The 21,521-nt window shown below is 49.5% G+C and overlaps 1 protein-coding gene across 7 annotated transcripts in view; it reads left to right on the forward strand.

The window, feature by feature from the left end:
- CLEC16A (C-type lectin domain containing 16A) overlaps positions 1-21,521 on the forward strand; it is a 196,337-nt gene that overhangs the window by 68,330 nt on the left and 106,486 nt on the right. For 5 of the 7 annotated variants that reach the window (XM_074346794.1, XM_074346795.1, XM_074346796.1 and 2 more), the window contains exons 13-18: positions 7,200-7,322; positions 9,724-9,833; positions 10,617-10,661; positions 13,228-13,278; positions 16,344-16,472; positions 21,151-21,186. In XM_074346794.1, the coding sequence (XP_074202895.1) occupies positions 7,200-7,322; positions 9,724-9,833; positions 10,617-10,661; positions 13,228-13,278; positions 16,344-16,472; positions 21,151-21,186 (494 nt within the window). The remainder of the gene's footprint in view (positions 1-7,199; positions 7,323-9,723; positions 9,834-10,616; positions 10,662-13,227; positions 13,279-16,343; positions 16,473-21,150; positions 21,187-21,521) is intronic. The other 2 variants (XM_074346791.1, XM_074346793.1) reach the window with 1 other exon arrangement.

Here is a 21,521-nt window from a genome sequence, read left to right on the forward strand (position 1 = left end):
TTTGTCTGGATATTCTCCGTCTGTGCCCGGGCCTGGAAGCTTTCTAGACGGTGACCTGGAGTAATCACTGGGCCCAGTGCCTTTATTTCCTCTCTCTCAGGGTCACTCTTCTGTGCTGCCTGTTGTCTTGTCCAGTGTCTCATAATCATTTTTTTTCTATATTTTGCTTATTTTTTTAGTTGCTTGAATCAGGAGGGTAAAGCCAATCCATCTTGGCTAGAGGCTGTAGCACCTTAAAAAAAATGTTTATTGAGGTGTAATTGATAAACAGTAAACTGCACATATTTGAAGTGTACAATTTGCTAAATTTTGGCATATTTATACGCCCATGAAACCATCGTCACAGTCAGGACAGTGTACACGTCTGTCACTCCAAATGTTGTCTCCTGCCCCTTTCTCACCCCTCCATCCCTCTCTTCTTCTACCGATGTCCTTGGGCAACTCCAGACTGCTCCACGGCACTATAGATTAGTTTGCATTTTCTAGAATTTTATATAAACTCATGCAACATGTATTGTTTTTTTGTATGGGTTCTTTCAACCTGCATAATTATTTAGAGATTCGTCCATGTTGTTGTGTGTATCGGTGGTTCCTTTCTTCTTACTTTTGAGTAGTATCACCCTGTATGAACGTACCACAGTTTCTTTACCCTTTCATCTGTTAAGGGATGTTTGGGTTGCTTCAGTTTTTGACCGTTACAAATAAAGCTGCCATGAACATTTGCGTCTAAGTCTTTGTGTGGACATGTATTTCCATTTCTCTTGAATAAATACGGAGGAATAAAATGACTGCATCGTACGTGGGTGCATATTTGTTCTTAAGAAACTGCCCAAGTGGCTGTATAATTTTACATCCCACCACCAGTGTACGAGAGTTCCAGTGTCCACCAGGAGTTGGTATAGCCACATTTCTTATTTTAGCGATTTTAATAGGTGTGTAGTGGAGTCTTACTGTGATTTTAATTTGCATTTCCCTAAGGACTAATGATGTTGAGCAACTTTTCAAGTGCTTATTCTGCCACCTGCAAATCTTCTTTGGTGAAGTATCTTTTCACATCGTTTGCCCATTTCTTAATGGATTGTCCATTTTCTTATTGTTGGGTTTTGAGAGTTCTCTATATTCTGGATACAAGTCCTCTATCAGATGTGTTTTGCAAAGATTTCCTCCCAGTCTGTGGCTTATCTTTTCATTTTCTTAACAATGCCTTTTGAGGAGCAGATGCTTTTAATATCCATGAAGCGCCCATGGCACTTTTTTATGCTGCTTTTGCTCCGCATGTTTTCTCTCCCACGCCAGGGTGCCGGACCTCTGAAGGCAGAGGCCGTGTCTCTCCCGATGGCCTCCTGCGGTACTCAGCTTTGCGCCTGGCACCCAGTCAGTGTGGTCCAAGTTTGCTGACTGATTGCCTGTCAGCCGTGTGGCCACTCCCCTGCCCTGCTCTCTCCTGGCAGCCCGGGCTCATGGCCTCTGCAGGGAAAGTGCTGTCGGCAGGGGTGGAGATGCCGGGGTCCAGAGGGCCGGGGGCACGTGAGTGAACTCTTCGTCTTACGGGTGACTGGCTTTCCCTATGGGCTTCCTTCCAGGAGCCCTGGCGTATGCTGAGGAGTGGAGAAATCATGGCTTGCCCGCCATGCTCCTTCGGCCATGATGTGGAGACAGCCTTGCCAAATTCCTGCCGGGGAGCCTACCTCTCTTTCTTCCTGAACAGTGGGACTGTATATTCAAGGGAATTTAATTCCTTCTTTCATTTCCTGCTAATGCTGTTCATTTACTCATTCATTCACCCTTCTAACAATTTCTGAAGCCCTTCTTAGATGCCAGGCGGTGTGGTTAATATTGAGAATATAGTAGTGAACCAAATGGAAATTTTCCTGGAGGTGAGTGTGGATGCTGTGGAGGAAGCAAGGCGAAAGTGGAGAGAAGAGAAGGCAGCCTGACAGGCATGATTTGTGATTGTGGAATAAACCAGTGGGGGGGGGGCGAGGCAGGGGTTACTAACTAGGGTGGTCAGAGAAGGCTTCTCTAAGAAATGAACATCAGAACTGAGGCCTGAAGGGTGAGAAAGAGACAGCTATGCAAAGATTTGGGGCAAGAGTGTTCCAGGCAAAGGGGACAGTATGTGCAAAGGCCCTGAGGTGGGAAAGAGCTTACAGGTTTGTGGAGCAGAAAGCAAGTCAAGGTGAGGGTGACCACGTAAGCAGGGACCAGATTGTGAAGAGCCTTGAAGATCACAAAAAGGAATTTAGATTTTATTCTAAGCATAGTAGGAAACACTGAAATGATCTTCAAGTAGAAAAGTGACATGATCAGATGGAAATTTTTGGAAGAATACTCTGGCTACTGGATGGAAAGTAGGTTAACGAGGGTGAGGGAGAGAGTTGCAAGGGGGAAAGCTGGGAGGCTTGTTAGGAAGCTGTTGCTAAGTCCAGGCAGGGATAATGTGGATTGAATTACGGCATGTTGGCTGTAGAGATGGAGAAAATTGGAAGGTTTTACAATATATTTCAGAGCTAGAGCCAGGATGAGCTGATGGACTAGATGTGGGGGCTGAGTGAAAGGAGCACTTGGGCAGCTGTGTGTGGCCATTTACTAAGGTGAGGAGACAAGGGGAGGAGTGAGGCTGGAGAGAGGGACTTCTGCTTGATTTGGTGGGAGGGGGCACCACGGGAAGAATCTGGGTGATGCCAAGGGCCCTGCCTTCTGCCGCTGTGTGTCTGGTAGTGCCATTTCCAGAACCAGGGAGCATGGGCTATGGAACAGTTTTGGAGAGGAAGCTGGAGAGTTTAAGTTCAGCACCCTGAGGCCCAGGTGCCTGGAGGACCCCCAGGGGAACCTGCCTAGTGAGGGAGCTGCCACTTGTTTTATGCTCTGGTCCTGGCCTGCAGGGGGCCCAGGGTCTGCATTTGGTGGGAGTTGTTTGGTGGTGGTGATGGTGGTGGCTGGTTGGTTGGGGTCTGGGTTAGGCAGCAGGAGGTTAGCTACACTTAAACCTTCAGCCTCTCTTTTCTAGATTTGTGCCCTCCAAGTAGGGCCCCTAATGAAATGGTCTCTTTCCGATAGATTTTTCATCGTAAGACAATTTTAACATAAAAGCGATGTTAATAAAAGCCAAATGTTAGCTCGGGCCTTCCAGTAAATCATAATAGATTAGATGCTGCACCAAAATGAATATCCCACAGTGGAGAGGGTTGACTGGTTAGAGGAAGGCGCTTGTTGTGATTCACTTGGGCCCCGTAATGAATTCTCGTTAGTATCTGTAATAGCAAATGCAGCCTTCTCTCCTTTGTCAGGTCTGCAGGGCCCTGGCCCAGGGGCGCGGGCTGCATTACGCAGCTTTATCTTCTTAAAGGTTCCCCCACTCCACCCACTACTACTCTTCTACTCCTGCTCCTCCATTTATCATTGTTTACCCAAGACGAATCTTAGACTTTTTGCTTTTTTGTTTTGCTGAGAAATTACTGGAACATGGATGAGAGGTATAAGAAAGGTTGAAAGGGAATAGGATAAAGGGGGGCTTTCGCCATGCAGAGAGCTGACAAAATATCATCTTGGGTCTCGACTGACACATAATCAGAACTGAAAGTACACTGGAAATTGGCCCAACATCTGGTTAGCTTTCGAAATAGTTGATCTATAGTTTTCCAAAGCTGGTGATGCTTGCGGGACTCCAGCCAAGGAGACCAAAAGAAAAAAAGTTTTGACCATAATTTACCTGGCACGACCGTAGTCTCTTTGTGCAGGTTTGTCCGTCTGCTTCTTTTCATGTAGCTTTGGTCTGAGTCTCTTCCACCCCTGTCCTGAATCCAGAAGCCAGAACACAGAGGGGAAGCTCAGGAGCTGGTTACTCACACTGAGGAGCTACACCCGTCCCTTCTGCTTGGGAGTCTTTGAATTAGTTAGGGAGAAGTTCTGCTCCCGCCCGCCTCCAACCCTGTGCCTGCTGGGTGGGAGTGCTGTTAGGAGAGACCTGTTCTGACTCACTCGGGCAGAGAGGATCGGACGCAGACGGGAAGGGAGCGAGGAAGCATGTGGTCTGCTGAAGTCTGGATGTGTGTCTTCCCAGGCCATGTGAAGTGCCTCTGGGTTTCTCTGGAAATTGTCTGTCACCCGGCACTTAAGGGTTGAAGCAAATAGGACAATATATTATCTACAGTGTTTACCTCAGTCAAAGAGAAATGGCTAGTGAAGGATCTCTGTTGGGTTTGCAACAAAAGCTGCTTCTCAGTGTCTGGAAACACGTGTTGTGTGTGTGTGCCGGGGGGTGTCTTTGTCTGGCTGTCCGTCCGTCCGTCCATCTGCACACATGCCATTTCCTTTTCACGTGCTTTTCACATCCCTTGTTATATTAGCATGTTGACCTTGTTCATTCATAGCTGTCAGCCACTGTTTTGTTTGGACCCAGAAGAATGTCTGGAGCTTTTGAATTGCTGCACAGGCCTTGAAAGCCAAAGGCCAGGATAACATTCAGAGTAATAGAGGGGTTGTTAGAGACCGTGGTGGGAGAAGGAGAGAAACAGGGGAGGATACGAGGCACCAAGCCCAGCAGGAACTTTGGGGAAAGAGCAGACATGTTTAGAGGGGTTGTTTTTACAAAGTTTTGCCTTGTGTTGTGGGGAGTGGACCCTGTTCTCTGTCTCCCCTTGGCCGGTGGTAAAATCCACCTCACGTAGAATGCGTTGCCGTATGGAGTCTGTTCGGGGAAAAGTGCTAGAAACTTGGAGATTACCTCGAGTGGCCAGGGGAATGGAGACCACCCCAGAATTGACCAGAGCACAACCAGACCATGTCACCTGCTAGCTGGCCTCCAGGGACCCTGGTACCCAAGCTGTGCCTGTCCCTTCCCCCCAGTGTCTGTCTCATCACTTCCTCCCAAAGCCCCCCGCCCCGCTCTCCCCAAGCTCCTCTGCACTTCCTGCCCTGCCCCTGAGCCTGGCAAGCCCTGGTCATCCCTGTACAGCTCATCCTTCAGATCCAGCCTGAGCTGCTTGTCCCTTGAGCTGTCCCCAGACAGCTCAGCAGGCCTTCTTCGGGCTTTCTAGAATAGCTTGATGTCAGCTTTAGTTAGGTTGGTTCACTGCACGGGTGGTGCCACCCCCTCCCCATCTGGATCCTGCCCACCTTTGGAATCAGTACTGATCCTAACTGTGCCTCTAACTTGTTCTGTGACCTTGGGGATGTGATTTAACATCTCTGAGCCTTCATTTCCTCACTAAAGAAGAGGTTTTGTTGGAATCTGGTCCTGTGAAGTTGTGGAATTGTTCCAGTCCCTGGGGTTCCCCCACTTCACAGAGAGAGGAGCTGCCAGCTGAGAAAGGTCAGGATAACCTGGGCATGTTTTCCTTCCCATTGAGAGAAGATTTTGCAACCGATTTCCTCATTTTTGACAAATTCTAAGGGAATCGGGGCAATAATAGGAAAGAGACAAAAAAAGGAAACTCGCCGTGGAAATCCAAGAGCTGATCCTTGTCTGTGTCTCCCTGGTTCTGCCGGTCATGGCCACCTTCCCGAGGAAGCCAGCAGCTGGGTTCCTTCCTCTGTCTTCTTTGAAGGGGGATGATGGATGGCAGGTCATCAAGTGGGCAAGGAGACATTTTTTCCCCAGAACCACTGCCTGACAGTCCCCAGAGGGCCAGGAGTTAAAGGGTAGAGTGATTCGGCCGGTATTGACGTCTCTGGGGGAAAAACCCAAATGCCAGAAAGATTTCATTGATGTTCTTCTTGCCACTTAATAAACCAAAGTGCTTCAGAGTTAGACATTCAGCATCCAAGTGGGACATAGAATCTACAGATTAAATTTCCATCACAATCAAATTTTTTGAGGAAGCCGCGTTGGCAAGGTGTGAGAGAGGGAGCTGCCCAGCTCCAGACCTCGGACCGTCCCTCAGCAGTGTCGTCTCCTTGGCATGACTTCGCCTCTGGTTTGGAGCTGGAAGGAATTCAATAAAGCAAGATATATTGTTATGGTTTATTACGTCAACGTGTGAGTGTAGGAGTTACTTAGAATCCAGACAATCAGCTCTTCAGTGCTATCCTCCACTATTTTGTCAAGGTTCTAAATGAAGCGTCATCTCGTACTCAAGGGGCCGTATTTCAAGAGTTCCGAGAAGTGCCACCTTCCCCCCTTTCGTAGAATAACAGGAAAAGACGTGCTTCAGGCATAAACAGTCCTTCCAGTCTCCCAGCTTGAATCAAGCAGAATGTTTGTTTCTGCAAATGTAGTTTTCCAGAGCCAGGCAAGATGAGGGGATAAAGGTTTGGAGCACCTCTTTTCCACCCCCAGCCTGGTGAAGTGGTCCCAGCAGGTCTTCCTGTCACCCCGGCCCCCAGGTTCTGCTTTAAGAAAAATGACACTCTAGCATGACTGGGACATTGTGCTGTACACCAGAGATAGACACATTGTAATTGACTGTACTTCAATTAAAAAGAAAAAAGAAAAGAGAAAAAAGACACTGTTCGCAGTTAGACTCCAAGCGCTCTCTCTTTCCTTTCCCACCCACCTCTCCCCTGCCATGTCTTTCATCTTTTCAATGCTGTTAGATTTCACTGGAGGAAAAATGATTCCTCTGCCTCTTAAAGACAGATCCACTCTATTGGTTTCGTTCTATTTGCACCCTTCTGTGCGGCCCAGCGCGGCGCCTGCTGCCACCTGTGTGCTTGCCAAGTGGCGGGCCCAGCTCCTCCAGTCTGGTATGGAGAGCTGGAGGTGCGATTGGTGGGTCTGGCTAGAGTCCCCTTTCTGTCTGCTCTGTTTCCCCCATTGTGCGGGTGGCCTCAGGTGGCAGGCAGACCTGGTACGAAACAGCAGGAGCGCGCTGTGCAAAAGGTACTCCCTTTTCCTGTTCCCTGTCCTCTCTTTCTGATAATGCCCCGAAGCATGTCACCATTCAAGCTTGCATGACTCAGCACCTCATGTTGTCCTTTTTAACACGGCCAGAGCGGGCCTCGGGCCACGGTGGCCACAGTGAGCAGCCAGTCAACAGTCTTCGACTAAAATGTAAAAACACTGTTGCTGTCAATATTGTAGCAGTGCTGATTTCCCATTTACAAGTAGTGATAGCAAATGTATGTTTTAGTATATTTACTTAAGTTCCATTTACAGAAAACGCTGAGATGAGGTCTAGTACAGGTAGTGCCCAGTCGTGGCAGGAATCACGAGGGTGGCGCCTCCACTTACAGCTCACCTCTCCTGTCTGTTCCAGGCATGGACCCTGAAAAGCTAGAGCGAATCCAGCTCCCAGTGCCCAGCGCGGCCGAGAAGACCACCTACAACCATCTCCTGGCGGAAAGGCTCATCAGGATCATGAACAACGCCGCGCAGCCAGGTGCCTGGCCATGCTGGCTGTTCACGGGGACGGCGGAGCTGCAGGGGCCAGGCCCCCACGCTGGGCACCAGGAGCCTTGGCTTTCTAGACTCAGCCATTGTGGGGATCCAGGCAGATCTCAGCCATGCCCTCTGCCTCACACATCTGTGTCCTGGGCCTCCTGTCCAGCCATGTCTTCATCTCTTTCTCCCCCCTCCCACCCCGATGGTATTTGTGCCAGACCCTCTCTTTCTTCCTTTTTATGCTCAACCCTTCTTTCGTCAGTTTTGCCAGTGTCTGCAGCTGTCCTCTCCGGGTGGCCCAAGGTCACATGTGAGCGTGAACCGGGCTGAGGGTGTGAGCGGGCGTTGAAGTTTGGGTCGGGTGCTCTTGCTCGTGTAAGACGCGCTTAGTGCCTGCCGCCTGCCAGCCTAGTTCTGAGGCTTTGGCCAACGCTGACCTGCAGCCCAGGCAAGAGCTGGAAGGACCTAGCGCCGCAGTTCTCCACCGGGGGCAGCCTTGTTCCCCAGGGGGCATCTAGCAATGTCCAGAGGTGTTTTTGGTTGTCACAACCTGGGGAGATGGTGCTCTTGGCATCTAGATCTAGTGGATAGAGGCCGGGATACTGTTGAGCATCCTGCAGTGCACAGGACAGCCCCACACAACAGAGGATTGTCTGACCCCAGATGTCAACAGTGAGAATCCCTGGTTGCAAGGCAGGGAGAGAAGCCATTGGGGTGTGAGTGAATACACGGAAAAGGGCCTGACGAAGATGCAGCCTGGTGGAGAGAGAACCGCTGAGCTGAGCAATCAGGAGAAATCCAGGGGTGGGCCTCAGTCAGGCTCAGGAGAAGGGCAGGGCTGGGGGTTGTGATTGCAGATGAGGACTTCAGAAGTCAGGGGAGTGGTGGCCAGAAGCACAGTGTGACTGCTGGGGAGTGAGTACAGTGGTACAGAGGCTTGGAGAAACAGGTCCACGGCTTCAAGGCTGTCACCAGAGTATCAGTAAATTCAACAAATATTCACTGAGCACCTCCTGCATGCCAGCCTGTGTGTGTGAGTGAAGGGCATCTAGGAAGTAGGAGACAGATGTGGCTCCTGCCCTCCAGAAGGACAGCCTGAGACTCCATGTGGAGGTGGAATCGAGAGCTCAGAGTGCGGTCAGGGCCCGAACTAACACTGCGGGGCTCACAGATGGTTTCTAAAGTCACAGGAGGGGAGATGTCTGGAGGGGAGGTAGCACCGGAGCCTGGCCAGGCTCCACGTAGGAAGAAGAGGGCCAGGAGGTGGGTGTCTTGGGTGGCAAGAAAGATGTGGGTGGCTGAGGACCATGGGGTGCTTAGTGGGGTCAGTTTCTGCGAGAGGTCCAGTCGGGGGAGGCAGGAGCTGTGAGAGCCGGACGTGGCTCAGTGATGGAGAAAGGTTGAGCGTGGCCAGGGTGTCTGGGGGAGGAACCTCCAGGCTGGGGAGGACCAGCCAGCCCCCTGAGGACAATGTATAAAGCAGCCTGGATTTTTGAAGAAAAGAGGTTGGGGCAGCTCAGAGAGACAATCTAGAAACTTCAGTAGGGCCTAAGGAGCTTGCTGCTCCCTCTCTTTCCCTTGAGAGACGAGCCAGTGGGAGGAATAGTGAGCAGCTTGGCAGGAGCTTGCCAAGGAAGAAGGGGCTTGGTGGAAAATCAGTCCCCTTCCCTGGAGGCAGCAGCAGGATGTTTGTGACCTGGCCCACAGTGGGGCTCGGTGGAAGGGCAGGCACGAGTGAGACTGTGCTCTGGAGAACTCCTGAACTCAGAGGAGGGTGGGCAGGCAGGTGCCACCGGCCCAGGGCAGCTGCTGGGCCAGGTGGGGCTGGGGTAGTGGCAGCAGACTCGCTGAGACTGACCAGCCTTGTCCCTGGCAGCCCCTGGCATTGTATCGTGCTTAGGGAGGCCTAGCTTTACTTCTGTACAGCCGGTTCATTTTGGGGCCAGCGGATTCATGACACACAAGGCATTAAAGGACAGGCAGAGAGGTGTGCAGTGGTGTGTCTGCCTTGAGTTTTTCCCTAGTGGCTCATCCTGGTCCCTGGAGTTTCCCAGGCCTTGGAGGTGTTGCCTAGAGACTCTCCCTTCTCCTGACCCCTCCTTCCACATGGAGACCTCTCCCCAGAAATGAACTTAAGGGGTGTCCTGCAGTCAGGCAGCCACAGGTGTTTCTAGGGATGATGCCAGATGTGGGTTTTGGCAGTCAGGGCACCTGGAGTCCATCAGGGCCCAGGGTGAGACTTGGGGCAAGTTGGTTCACTGCTCTGAAGCTTCATTCTTTAGAATATCATTGCAGAGGGTTTTAGAGGGACTCCTCGAGGGAGCGTCTGTAAAGCCCAAGAGACTGTTTAAGGGTGTGAGGCCCAAGCTGTGTGAGGTTGACCCGGGTGTGTTCTACAGACGGGAAGATCCGGTTGGCGACACTGGAGCTGAGCTGCCTGCTCCTAAAGCAGCAAGTCGTGACCAGCACGGGATGCATCATAAAGGACGTGCACCTGGCCTGCCTGGAGGTGAGGGCCCTTCCTCCCACCGCCTGTGCCCCAGGGAGAGTAGGGGGAGGTTGAGGGGAGCTCCTGGATCCAGATCTCCGCAGCACCAGCGCGAAGAAGCTGGGCCCGATACCCCAACACCCCACCCCACACACTTGTTCCCATGGGTCTTCCCTTCCACCGAGGTGGGCTTGAGGGTCCTGCGTAACTAGGGACTTTTAGTAGTTTTTCTTATCATTATTTTTGGTTCTGTATTTGTCTCCAGGATTTTTTTCTTTTTCTTTTTGTTTTATGAAAGTTTTATACATGTACAAACACACATTTATTTACTTATGGTTTCTCATGCTGCTGTATACATTTATTGTTTTAAGTAGCTTTTATTGTTTCCCCTCGTTTTCCATGTTTATTTTAGAAAACTTAGTACAGAGAGATAAAAAGTGACCTCTTTTACTTTTAACACTTTGGTGTGTGTCTTTCTGGATAGAAACATACACTCACACACACACTTACAAATGAATTTTTCTTTTTATAAAAAGGGAGTCATCGTGGCCATATTTTAGAACCCACTTCCCTCATATTACTGTATATTAACAGCTTTCCATGTCATCACATTGAACCGTCCTTCCTTTGCCCATTTTTATTTTGAGCTCCTCCTCCCCCTACAAGGAGGGAACTGCTTTATAGGTTATGGATATCAGCCCAGCATCTGTCTTTCATACACTCAGATTTTAGAATTTGTGATTTACCCAACTCCCTCACCTCCGGGGGCCCTGCCTCCCTCACGCCCTCCCTCTCTCTCCACAGGGCGCCAGAGAAGAAAGCGTCCACCTCGTGCGGCACTTTTATAAGGTAAGTCGCTGACACACAGTGGGCGGAAGTGTGTGTGTGTCACATAAACAGGACTGCAGTGTCCCCAGTTATTTCTTACACCCATGGTTCCTGAGTAAAAACGTTCTATGTCATCATCTCCAGAGCAGTGGTCTCTGCACTTTTCTGCCCATGTGCTCTTATCAGTGCAGCCTCTGAGGTCTCACCCCTAGTATGTGAGTTTGTTCATCAATTATATATGAATTTGTTTATTGATGTATTTACATGTAAATTACGAGTTATATACAGATACACATATGACTAACTTATACATATGAACTTACGTGTTCATGAATTATATTTGTTTTACATATAAAATTACTGAATTACGTGTGAATTTATGAACTATATGCATGTGTGTTATTTATACGTGTACAAGCAAACCTCAGGGATATTGTGGGTTTGGTTCCAAGCCACCGCAATAAAGTGAATATTGAAATAAAGAGAGTCACACAAATTTGTGGTCTCCCAGTGCACATCAAAGTTATGCTTACACTATAGTCTGTTAAGTGTATAATAGTTTTATGTCTTAAAATGTACATACCTTAATTAAAAATACTTCATTGCTAAAATATGCTCACCATCATCTGACAACACAGGGTTGTCACAAACCTTCAATTTGTTTAAAAAAAAAATGCAGTATCTGTAAAGCACAGTACCATAGATGAAGTGTGCCTGTATGCTGAGAAATCTCACACAGGCTTCTAAACAGTTATCATGAATTTAGTGACAGTCTGTAAAGGACCACCATGACTTCCAGTATCTGGAAAATTTGTAGATTCCAGGTTCCGGGTGATTAGTTTTAAGATCACTCCTTGTGGTGGTTTTGTTTAGCTCTTTTCTTAAGGCATAATATATTCTTAGGCAGGGCTCATCGTTGTCAGCAGTGGTGGATTAATCCATATGTCAAACAGTGCTAGTACTTACCTGATTATTTGGCCTCCACATCAACTCTCACCAGATCCAGTTGGTGACGGTTCCCCCTGGTAATTTGGCTGATGAAGAGATCCTCCTGGGAGGAACCTAGTTGTCCGCGCTGCTGTTTTCTCATTCACCTGCGCTTTCATTGTTTGTACTCTCTCTGAGCTGCTGTGAATTACATATATGCACAGGAATCTTCTTTGCAAGAAAGTTTTTAAGCCACTGTCCATTATTGTCAGTGTTTGTTGAGATAAAACCAGGTCAGGTAATCGGGAAATGCACCTCGCTGGGCTCAGATGACCCCATTCAGCTGCACCACGGCGGATGTGCCCAGACAAAGGTGCACCACTGCGGGCCCCCACGCACCGGGGCGGAAATCCCAGTCTCCCTTGACCCGCCCAAACCACGCTTGGCCTTCAAGTGAGGATACGAGTCCTGAGCAAAGTCATCTTTGAAGCTCTTTCCATTATAACTGCACTTAGTTTGTTTCCCCCTGGAAAGCTTCTGGATTGCAAAAAACAGGAAGGCACACAGGTAGACATCTTCCCAGAGCATTTTTCTTTCTCATAAACAGGAGGAGAACTGGATTTGAATTGCAGCTCCCTTCTCCCAACCCAGGTTTTTCTCTCTTTTATCCTATAAGATTTGCACCCCAAGTGTAATATCTCAGCAGCTTTTGGATATTTTCAGGGGTTGTTATTGCACAGTTCTTACACCACAGAAGAACCTTCAGATTTATCTGTAGTTCTAATAACTGAAAAAATAAATAAAGGTCCTATCGCTTTCCCCACCCTGACTCTTGTGTGTGAGTGAGATTCAGGACTTAGAGGACAGGACAGAGGCCAGTTCTAACAGTCCGGATGCATTCAGGCAAGCCTGCCCTGCCCTCCCGAGCTGCAGGCCCATCCAGCGGTAATCACAATGACCGTACACTCAAACTCATTTCGTCTTCACAACGACCTGCACAGACACGGACTGTCATCCCAGTCTTGTGGTGAAATAAAGAGAGACTCCGAAAGGTACAGCTGAGATTGGCCCCTAGTTTACGTGTCTCACAAAGAGCCAGTTCCTCCTTACCACCCTGTTCTAAGGGGGACCTCCTAGCCGGAGTCCTCAGGACTGCAGGGACTCCAGAACCCCAAAGGCATGCGTCAGAAACAAGGGGAACAAGACATGTAATTGTAGCATTAAGCATATTTAATTATACTCTTCCTTCCAGAAGTGCGCAGCCTCGTAGTTTTAACACGACAACGTAACCAAGAATCTTATTTTCTCCAACCATTCTCAACAAATAGACAGTGTTAAATACTTGAAATATTAACCATTTTTTTATTTTAATTATATATGAAGTTATTTTTGTTGTTTTAAATTAACCGCCTTGACACTAGAAATCGAACTACATACGCTTAAAAAAAAAGGAGAAAAACATTGAGAGGTGCAATTTGATATTTGGGCTTTTGTTTGAATGTGTGTTCGTGTTCACGTGTGTATTTTACTTCCTGGTGATTTACGAGAACTCACTAATAAGAAACAGATGGCCCCAAAAGCCGCGAACTGAAGTTTACGATACTGTGTTGTTTATGGAAAAAAATATACATAATCTTCTCTTTCCTTCCTTTCTTTTTAGGGAGAAGAAATCTTTTTGGACATGTTTGAGGATGAGTACAGGAGCATGACAGTAAGTGAGGGGCCAGAACGCACCAGTGGGTCTATGAAGCTCGCCCTGCCAAACCCCGAGAGAGCTCGTCTAACCAAAGGACAGAGATTAGTGGAAAAGTGAATTGAAAACAGGGCCTCTGGATCCCCATCACTGAAATTTCAGATGACATTTACCACCACCCCCCCCCAAATTGGGCTGAGTCATTAGATGGGTCAGAAGGATTCACTTGGACGTGAATAGTACTTGATTGAGGTCTTAGTCTGTGTCAGGAGTGTAAAACCCATCGTACAGGTGAAATCTCTTAATCCCCACGTCAACCCGATGGGAGTAGCTGTTATCATGGTTCTGCTTTTTGCCGTATAAGAAACCGAGAGAGAGGGAGGAGCCCACGCGTGCCTGGCCGTTGAGGAGCAGAGCCAGGATTCCAGGGCAGAACAGTTCACCTCCCAGTGCCCCCGCCTCCTTTGCCACCAGAATGTTCGTGCATGTGGCTCTTCCTTGAATCTGCAGCATCAGCCCGGGACCTTCCCTGTCCATCCAGCAGGCAGAATCGTGCAGAAAAGATAGTTGCAGAGATTGCAGCTTGTTCCTCTGTTTTGTTCATTTGTCTCTGGGTCCCCAGCACCTGCTCCTTAGTTCACACTCAATAAATAGATGATAAATTATGCTTTTCACAGGCATTCCTCACCAAAGAGTGAAGTGATTCGGGAAGTTTATAATAAACCCAAGTGTTTAAAGTGTCAAAAAGAAAGAGGCAGGCAGTGTGCGCGGCGTGGCCCCCTGGCTCCCTGGCCCATCGCTGGGTGTCTGGAAGGCTGGGCCCTCACCACGTCCTCACTCACAGCATGTCTGAGGCCTCGCAGAGCCTTTTCAAGGGAAAGATGTAAGTTGGCATAGTTCACCTCCAGAAATGCCCCAGCAGCACCCAGGCCTCCTTGTGGTGCTGCACAGGCTGCCCCTGTGCTCCCCACACCTTTGATTGCCACACGCCCTTATCCCCCTTACGCCCCCAAAGAGTGTCTCGGCCTTTAGTCTTTGGAGCGTGAATTGGAGCAGAGTGGAGTCGGGTCAGCTGCCATGGTACTTTACCCCCGTGACATCCCCTTCTGCAACGTAATTCTCCAGAGTTTGCTTCTTGTTTGGAAACATAAGGCTCGTGTGTCACTTAACGATGTGGAAAAGCTCGGGCTCCTAAACCCCGGTTCAGTTTCCTCTTTTGCTGCTTACTAACTGCAGCCTCGGGTGGGTTGCTTATATCCTGAGCATTGATTTTTCCATCTGTAAAAGGGGGCCCAAACCACATAGCTTTCCAGCCCGGATGTGAACTACGTAAGGGCTGCCTCCGGTAGACGTTAGGCACCACGCACATTCGGTTCCTCGCCCTCCCTCCACAGGGAGCTTCCTGGGTCTTGCTTGCTTGTCTCAGTCGCACGTTTATTGTGTATCTTGCACAATGCCTGGCACTCTGGAGAAATAAAAGCTGACCCACGCCCAGCCCCCATCCCTGAAAGTCAGTTGTTAGCTCAGACTTTGTGAAAACCAGCTGCTAAGCTCAGTAAACTGCGGACGGGCCCTAAGGTGCTGCCAGAGCCAGGCCTTCACTAAAGCCAGGCCTTCACTTCTGAGCCTTCCCTGTTTCTCTTGTCACCTCTTGTTTAATGCGGAGGCGTAATGAGTGTGGCTGACCTTGAGAGGGTCTTCCTGGGAAGGTGGTTGAGAGCAGAGGGAGCTGCCAGGGAGTGAAAGGCAAGCTGCGAAGGCCCTGCCGGGAGGCTGGTGCCACGGGCGCCCCGGGTGGGAGACTGGGCTCTGCCTCCCCGGGATAAAGGGGTTGGGATGGTGGACCTCAGGCCTTTGGAGGAAGGCTTAATGGGTCCAAAAGGAGGAGGCAGGCAGCATGTGGTAAGTGGCTCCCTATACACCAGATCTCCAGATGGCTGGGCCCTCACCCAGCCTTGCCCTGTTTAGTCAGCTTTATGTCACAGGAGGGAAAAATGTGTGATATGATTGAGACCCACTTTCTGTAAAGAGGAGACACACAACAAAGCTCATGGTGCTTAAGGGAATAAAATTAATTCTGTAGAATATTTCCCTTTGTGAAATGTCATTCCTTTATGATGCTAGGTAAAAGAAGTGTCAGTGATCAACAACACATATACATTAAGTGGTCAGTACTGATGCGACACAGTTCCATGAGGGGAGGTAATGTTATCATGTGTCTTCATAATCAGAGAAGGCTTCCTGGAGGTGGTGTGGAAGGAGGCATACAGCTCTGCCCCTGACTGGTCCGGTGGCTGTGGGCATACACCCTTCCTTTGAGCTCAGCGCTCCCCTCTGTAGTATAGGACAGCACCAGCACCTGCGCAGTAAGTAGGAGGCGAGCCTTGCGGGGGCCTGGCAGGTACTAGGTGCTTAATAAGTGGCTTGGTTCTGTTATCCCAAGTAAGAAGATAAGGAGACAAAGAAGGGGAAATGCTGGTTGTGTGGTATAAATCAGGGGGTCTAGAGCCAGGCAGGCCTGGGTCCATATTTTGGTTCTGCCACCACCTGGCTGAGTGGGCCCAGATCCGTTCCTCAGTTTCTCTGAGCCTCATTTTCTTATTAAGTGAGGAAGCCTCCTTTCTAGCGTTGTTGGGGGAATTAGACAGTTCACCACCTGCACTGCAGTCCAGTCTCCTTCAGTGGAAGCTGCATCACTACGCCTGCCGTCATCGTCACTGGAAGTACAGGGGAAGGAGGCTCACACGCAGAGGGCCCCCTATAGGGACCACCCATAAAGAGGCTGGCTCCTCTCCATGCTGGGTTGTGGGTGGGATGAGAGGGTAAGAAAGCAGAGCTTTCATAGCAGGGAGGCAGCTTCTCCAGTGTCTGAACTGTCACTGCAAATGAAGGGAAAATCTGCAACTCAGAAAACAAAAAAGGCACATCTCTCACTAGCCTGGCGGCCTCGAGGCTTCTCACCTCAGTCTCCATCGGGGTTGATGTGGCCACTTACTCTGTGCGGGTGGAGGTGAGAGGCCGGTGTGACCTGCCCCAGTCCCTTTCTCCCTTCAGTGAGGCTCCTTCCAATGTGTCTTTTCTAGATGAAGCCCATGAATGTGGAGTATCTCATGATGGACGCCTCCATCCTGCTGCCCCCAACAGGCACGCCGCTGACGGGCATTGACTTTGTGAAGCGGCTGCCGTGTGGTGACGTGGAGAAGACCCGGCGGGTGAGTGAGCCCTGGAGCTGGCCTCTCCTGGGCAGCTGTCAGCCAGGAGCCCTCCCGGGGCAGGGAGGGAAGGGGCTCTGATCACATCCAGATGGCAAATGGCAACACACATTTGGATAGCCAGGGACAGCATCTCCCTCATACCCTGCCACCCAGCCTCACTTTCCAGAGCACTCGGCCCTTTCTTAAAGCAGAGATTGACATTCCATTGCATCTGGCACCGGATGTCAGTTGCAGGCAGGTTGCCTTTGCTGGTGCAGAGCTCGGGCCCAACCCCAGGGCTCTGTGAGAGGAAGGAGGGTGGGCAGAAGGAGCGTGGGGGAGTGAGCTGTCGGTGCAGCGCAGGTGAGGCTGCTGTGAAATCTTGGCCCAGAGAGGCTTGGGACCCGGGACCCCCAGAGGTGGCATGGCGTTAAGGTATCTGAGTGATCTTGGGGCGAGGCACACGCAAATGAAGTTGTGATTCTGGCCGGCCTGCGGGAGGGAGGTGTGTAGAAGCAGATTAGTTCTCAGAACTCAGCTGCAGCTTCCGTTATCAGCACTTTTTTTCTGAAGCTGTCTCACAGGGCTGTTCACGGTATTTTATCTCACTCGTACGATCACAGTTTCTTTCTTAGAAAGCACCATAACCTTTTCCTAGAAAATCATTCCCTGGAGATGTGCAGGTTGGTGAAAAAAATTAGAGGAATTCATTTCACTCGGGTGCATCATCAGCCTGTCTTCCTCTGAATTAATCCAGGTGTAGCCAGAGTGGCAGAGGTGTTTAACGTGGATTTTGAGAAGCAGGATTGACTTGCTGGATCTGCCTCAGAGGATTTTGTGGCCTTCCTGCTGGCGATTTTGCCTTGGAAGCCTGGGGGGTGGGGTGGGACAGGGTGGAGGCAAAGGAAGTTGGGCCCATGTGTCTGAAGTCAATCCACATTCCCTGCTGTCTGACCAAACCCACAGACCTCACCACAGGACCCACCCTGCCTGAGCCAGTGACGCCTTCCTTCCTTCTGCTCCTGGCCAGGGTTGCAGGCCCCGTGGCCCGGTGCACGGTTGTATTTGTGGGTGGCAGTGTTTACACTGGGCATTCTTGGTGTCGGCTTTTACTGGGGGACTGGTTCTGACATGAGTGTTGTGTCTGCGACTCCTTCACGGAGCGGGACACTCACCCTTAGCCTCTGGTTAGCCTGGGAGATGCTCCCCAGCAAGGTAACAGCGAAGCCGCACTGTTACCTTGGTCTGTCATGTCCCCAGGCCAGAGAGGACCCTGTCCCCCAGGTTCTCTTGCCTTCATTTTGGCCCATAGTCTGTCAGGTCTTCTTAATAGTTACATGAGCTCATAACCTTTGTGATAAAGTGGATCATTCATACCAGTTCTTTACAAGAATTTCCTCATGTGATTCTACAACCGCCCTCGGAGACTGGCACTAGTATTACCCTCACCTAACAGAGGAAGAAACTGAGGCACGAAGAGGTCAAGTGATTTGCTCAAGATCCCCCAGCTAATAAGTATCAGAGCCAGGATTCAGCCCCAACAGTGTGACGACTATGACCCCTGCCTCCCACCGCTGCCTTCATTGTGTTTATTAGCCCTATTCAGTGCTGGACACCAGGGACACAGAAACCCAGCCCCAGTTCTCAAGGAATCAGAGTCTAGAGGGCAAGGTGGGAAAGAGGCAGCATCAAACCATGGTCCAGGACCGTTCCTAAAGGAGCATGGGGTCAGGTCCCTAATCCTACCTGGAGGAGGAGGTGGAGCAGCACAGAGGGATGGTCCTTAAGCCCAGACTGTGGAGAAGTCTGGGCAGCTGGAGGTGTGGCACATTCCAGCACCTCCCAGGAGGGGACCGTGGCTGGAGCCTAGCGTGAGGGAGGCTACGTGGGAAGTGATGGGGTTGGAGGGGCCGGAGGAGGCAGATCTCCAGGGTCTAAGAGCCCGACAAGGACCTTGGCATTGTTAGCTGGTTCCCGAAATCATGCCCTGCTGGCTTGAGGTGGACGGTCCTGGTCCACAGGAGAAATTCAGGGGCGAGGTGTATGGCAGAGGGAGGGTTGCTGGGGCTTTGGGGTTCCTGCTGCCTTCTGAGCCATTGTCTCCTCACCTAGAAAGCAGTAGGGCCTGTCCTGCCAGAGCTGTCGCGAGGACATAGCAAAAGGCAGAAACACCCTGGGGCAGGGGTTCTTCTTCCCTTGCCCTCACATCTCAGTTCAAGTGCCTTGCCCTCGTTGGGCTGCACGGCCCAAACTGCTAACTGAAGCCCAGGCAGAGCACCTGGACACCCAGGCTCCCCGGGGTCTCTCACTCAGCCTTATAAACTTATAAACAATGAGTTTATAAAAGCAACTCTCAAGTCCCAAGGCCCGGGGGTTTAGAGCCAGGGAGATGGTGGCAGGATGAGATAAAACAGGGCTGGCCACCTCAGAGCAGAGCCATCCACCTTGGAGAGGCTTCCCTTTGTGACTTCCAGACTCCCACTTATAAAGGGGAATTTTAGCCCCTCATGTCAGTCCAGTTCCTGATGCAAGGCAGCTGTCTGGAATCCTCCAGAAGCTTAGCTCCTTAGCCATTTCAGACATCAGAACACAGCAGTGTGCTTTGAATTTGAGCTAAAGGAAGTGTATGGTTTAGCAAGCAATTGAGGGCTTATGTGGTTTGTTTCAAGTTCTCTGCTTGTATCCCAGAGAACATTCCATTTCGTCCTTTTGGATTCAAAGATTTTCTTTTCCTTTTTCTTTTTCTTTTTCTTTTTCTTTTTCTTTTTTTTTTTTTTTTTTTTTTTTTTTTGCCAAGCGTAGACTTTTCTAACTTTTAGGAGGCTGACCCTTTTCAGAAATCCTACCCTTTATTTTCCTTAAAGACTTGTCAGAGAAGATCAGAGCACCCTTACTGGTAAGTCATTCCTTCATACATTCATCAAAGAGCCACTGGACCCCTACTGTGTGCCAGGTGCTGGGCCTGAGGGTGCAGAAGTGAACGGGGCAGATGGCCTAGCCTCTGGACCTCACGTTCCACGGAGGGAGGAAAGTTTGTCAACAAGTAAGCAAATGACAAGGCTGATACCAGACTGCAGGGAGGGCCCTGGAGGAAACAGGGTGGCACCGCTTTGGAGGTGATCTGAAGCTGCTCTGCCAAGGTGATGTCTGAGCAGAAAGGTAAAGAGTGAGAAGGAGCCAGCTGTGCAGAGACTTAAAGGGGGCACTTTCCAGACCAATGGAGCAGTGATTGCAAAGGTGTGAGATGCCAACGAGTAAGTCGTGTCCGAGGAGCATGGACCTGGAGCCGAGTGAGGGACAGGGGCAGGAGGGAGGGCCTTCCAGGCCACGCGGAGGCATCTGGCAAGAGAGTCATGCTTTCCCCGTTGCATTTTGCAAGTTACACTGTTTATTCTTTCCTTCAACATATCTGTCGAGCATTTTCTAGGTGCCACGCACCGTGCAAGATGCCTGAATAGACAGAACAAATAATGAAAAATAAAACCCAGGGAGCAAGAGTCCCACTGAGCCATCCCGGCTGAGAAGGGAAATCCATGTTGAAATGAGGTCTTGGAAACTACTGGGGTCTGAAGAGAACATGCAAGCAGAACCTTGGACTTGAGCTGGACCTACCCCACATGTAAGGACAGCTGAGAGAAGCAGTTAAGAAAGAACACAGAGGAGGAGGGTGTAGCTCAGTGGTAGAGTTCATGCTTATCATGCATGAGGTTCTGGTTTAATCCCCAGTACCTCCATTTAAAAAAAAAAAAAGTAATTAAAAAAAAAAACCTTAATTGCCTACCCTCCCCCCCAAAAAAGACAGAACACAGGCTCATGATTCAGACCAACCAAGGTTCAATCCCAGCTTTAGCTGTGTGACCTTGAGCAAGTTACTTAACCTCCCTGAGCCTCAGGTTCCTCATGTGTCCTGCCTCTCAGCTCTTGCCCAGAGTATATGGGAGCAGCTGTGAGGTGGCAGAACCATGGCAGAGCATTCTGGCATCTTAGGTGGGAAACAAATCAAGTTTTTAATTATCTAAATCTACTTAAGCCAATGCTAGAGAAAAGAGAGGGAGAGGACTTTCTGGTGAATACCAAAATCTAAATAAATTTAGGCCACTAATCATCTTTATGGAGTAGCCGTGGAAGCCATTATGAAATAAAGATATTTGCATGAATATCTTGTCCCTGCATTCTGTGTGCCTGTTGCCTTGTAAAACCACAAACAATTTTTATGTTTATCACTATTGACCTTGAGGAAGTAGAATATTTTGCTTTTACTTTTTGGATGTGTATTACACATTAAAGAAAATACAGTAACATCTCATAAAGTTTCGAAAGTTGAGGGAAAGAATTTCCTGCGATTTCATCAGCCTAAACAAACAGCACAGACGTTTTATGTGTCTCCTCCCACCTTTGTTTGCAAACACGTCTTTTCTTGCATGCAGGGGGCGTGAACCATGGACTTGCTTTCATCCTCGCCACTTTTCTCTCTCCATGTAGAACAGGAGGTTTTTGACATTGTGATACAGTCTGAATAGGTCAAACGTCTTAACACTGCAGAAAAGTTTATCTCGTGGCTTCTGCCGTAATTTACTTAGGCATTTTCTGGCTGGTAGACATTTTGGTTGCTTCCAATATTACATTATTTTCAACTAAACTGTAATGAGCAGCTTCACGAATACAGTGTTTCCTTTCTTTTGGCTTATTTCTTTAGGATAAGTTCCCAGAAGTGGAATTTCTGGTTCAAAGGGTATGCACATTTTTTTTGTGACTCTCTACATATTGCCAAATTGCTTTCCCAAAGGGCTATGCCCACTTTAAACTGCTTCAGCACTCTTTTAAGAATGACTGACTTTCACAGCCCCATCTGTGGCCTCAGTGCGCTTCTAACCTGAGTGACTGTCGCCTTCACTCCTCAGCTTGCAAGTGGGGCAAGGGAAGTGGGACAGAAGGCATGGACTGAGTGTTTGCTCCAGGGCCGGCCCCAGGGCTCAGGGTGTCCCCTAAGCTATCTCATTGCACCTTTGCAGTGGCCTCGTGATCGGGGTGTTGAGTACCCCATTTCCAGAGCTTCAGCCCGGGTTC

This window comes from Camelus bactrianus, chromosome 18, assembly GCF_048773025.1.
Source record: "Camelus bactrianus isolate YW-2024 breed Bactrian camel chromosome 18, ASM4877302v1, whole genome shotgun sequence".
NCBI lineage: Eukaryota > Metazoa > Chordata > Mammalia > Artiodactyla > Camelidae > Camelus > Camelus bactrianus.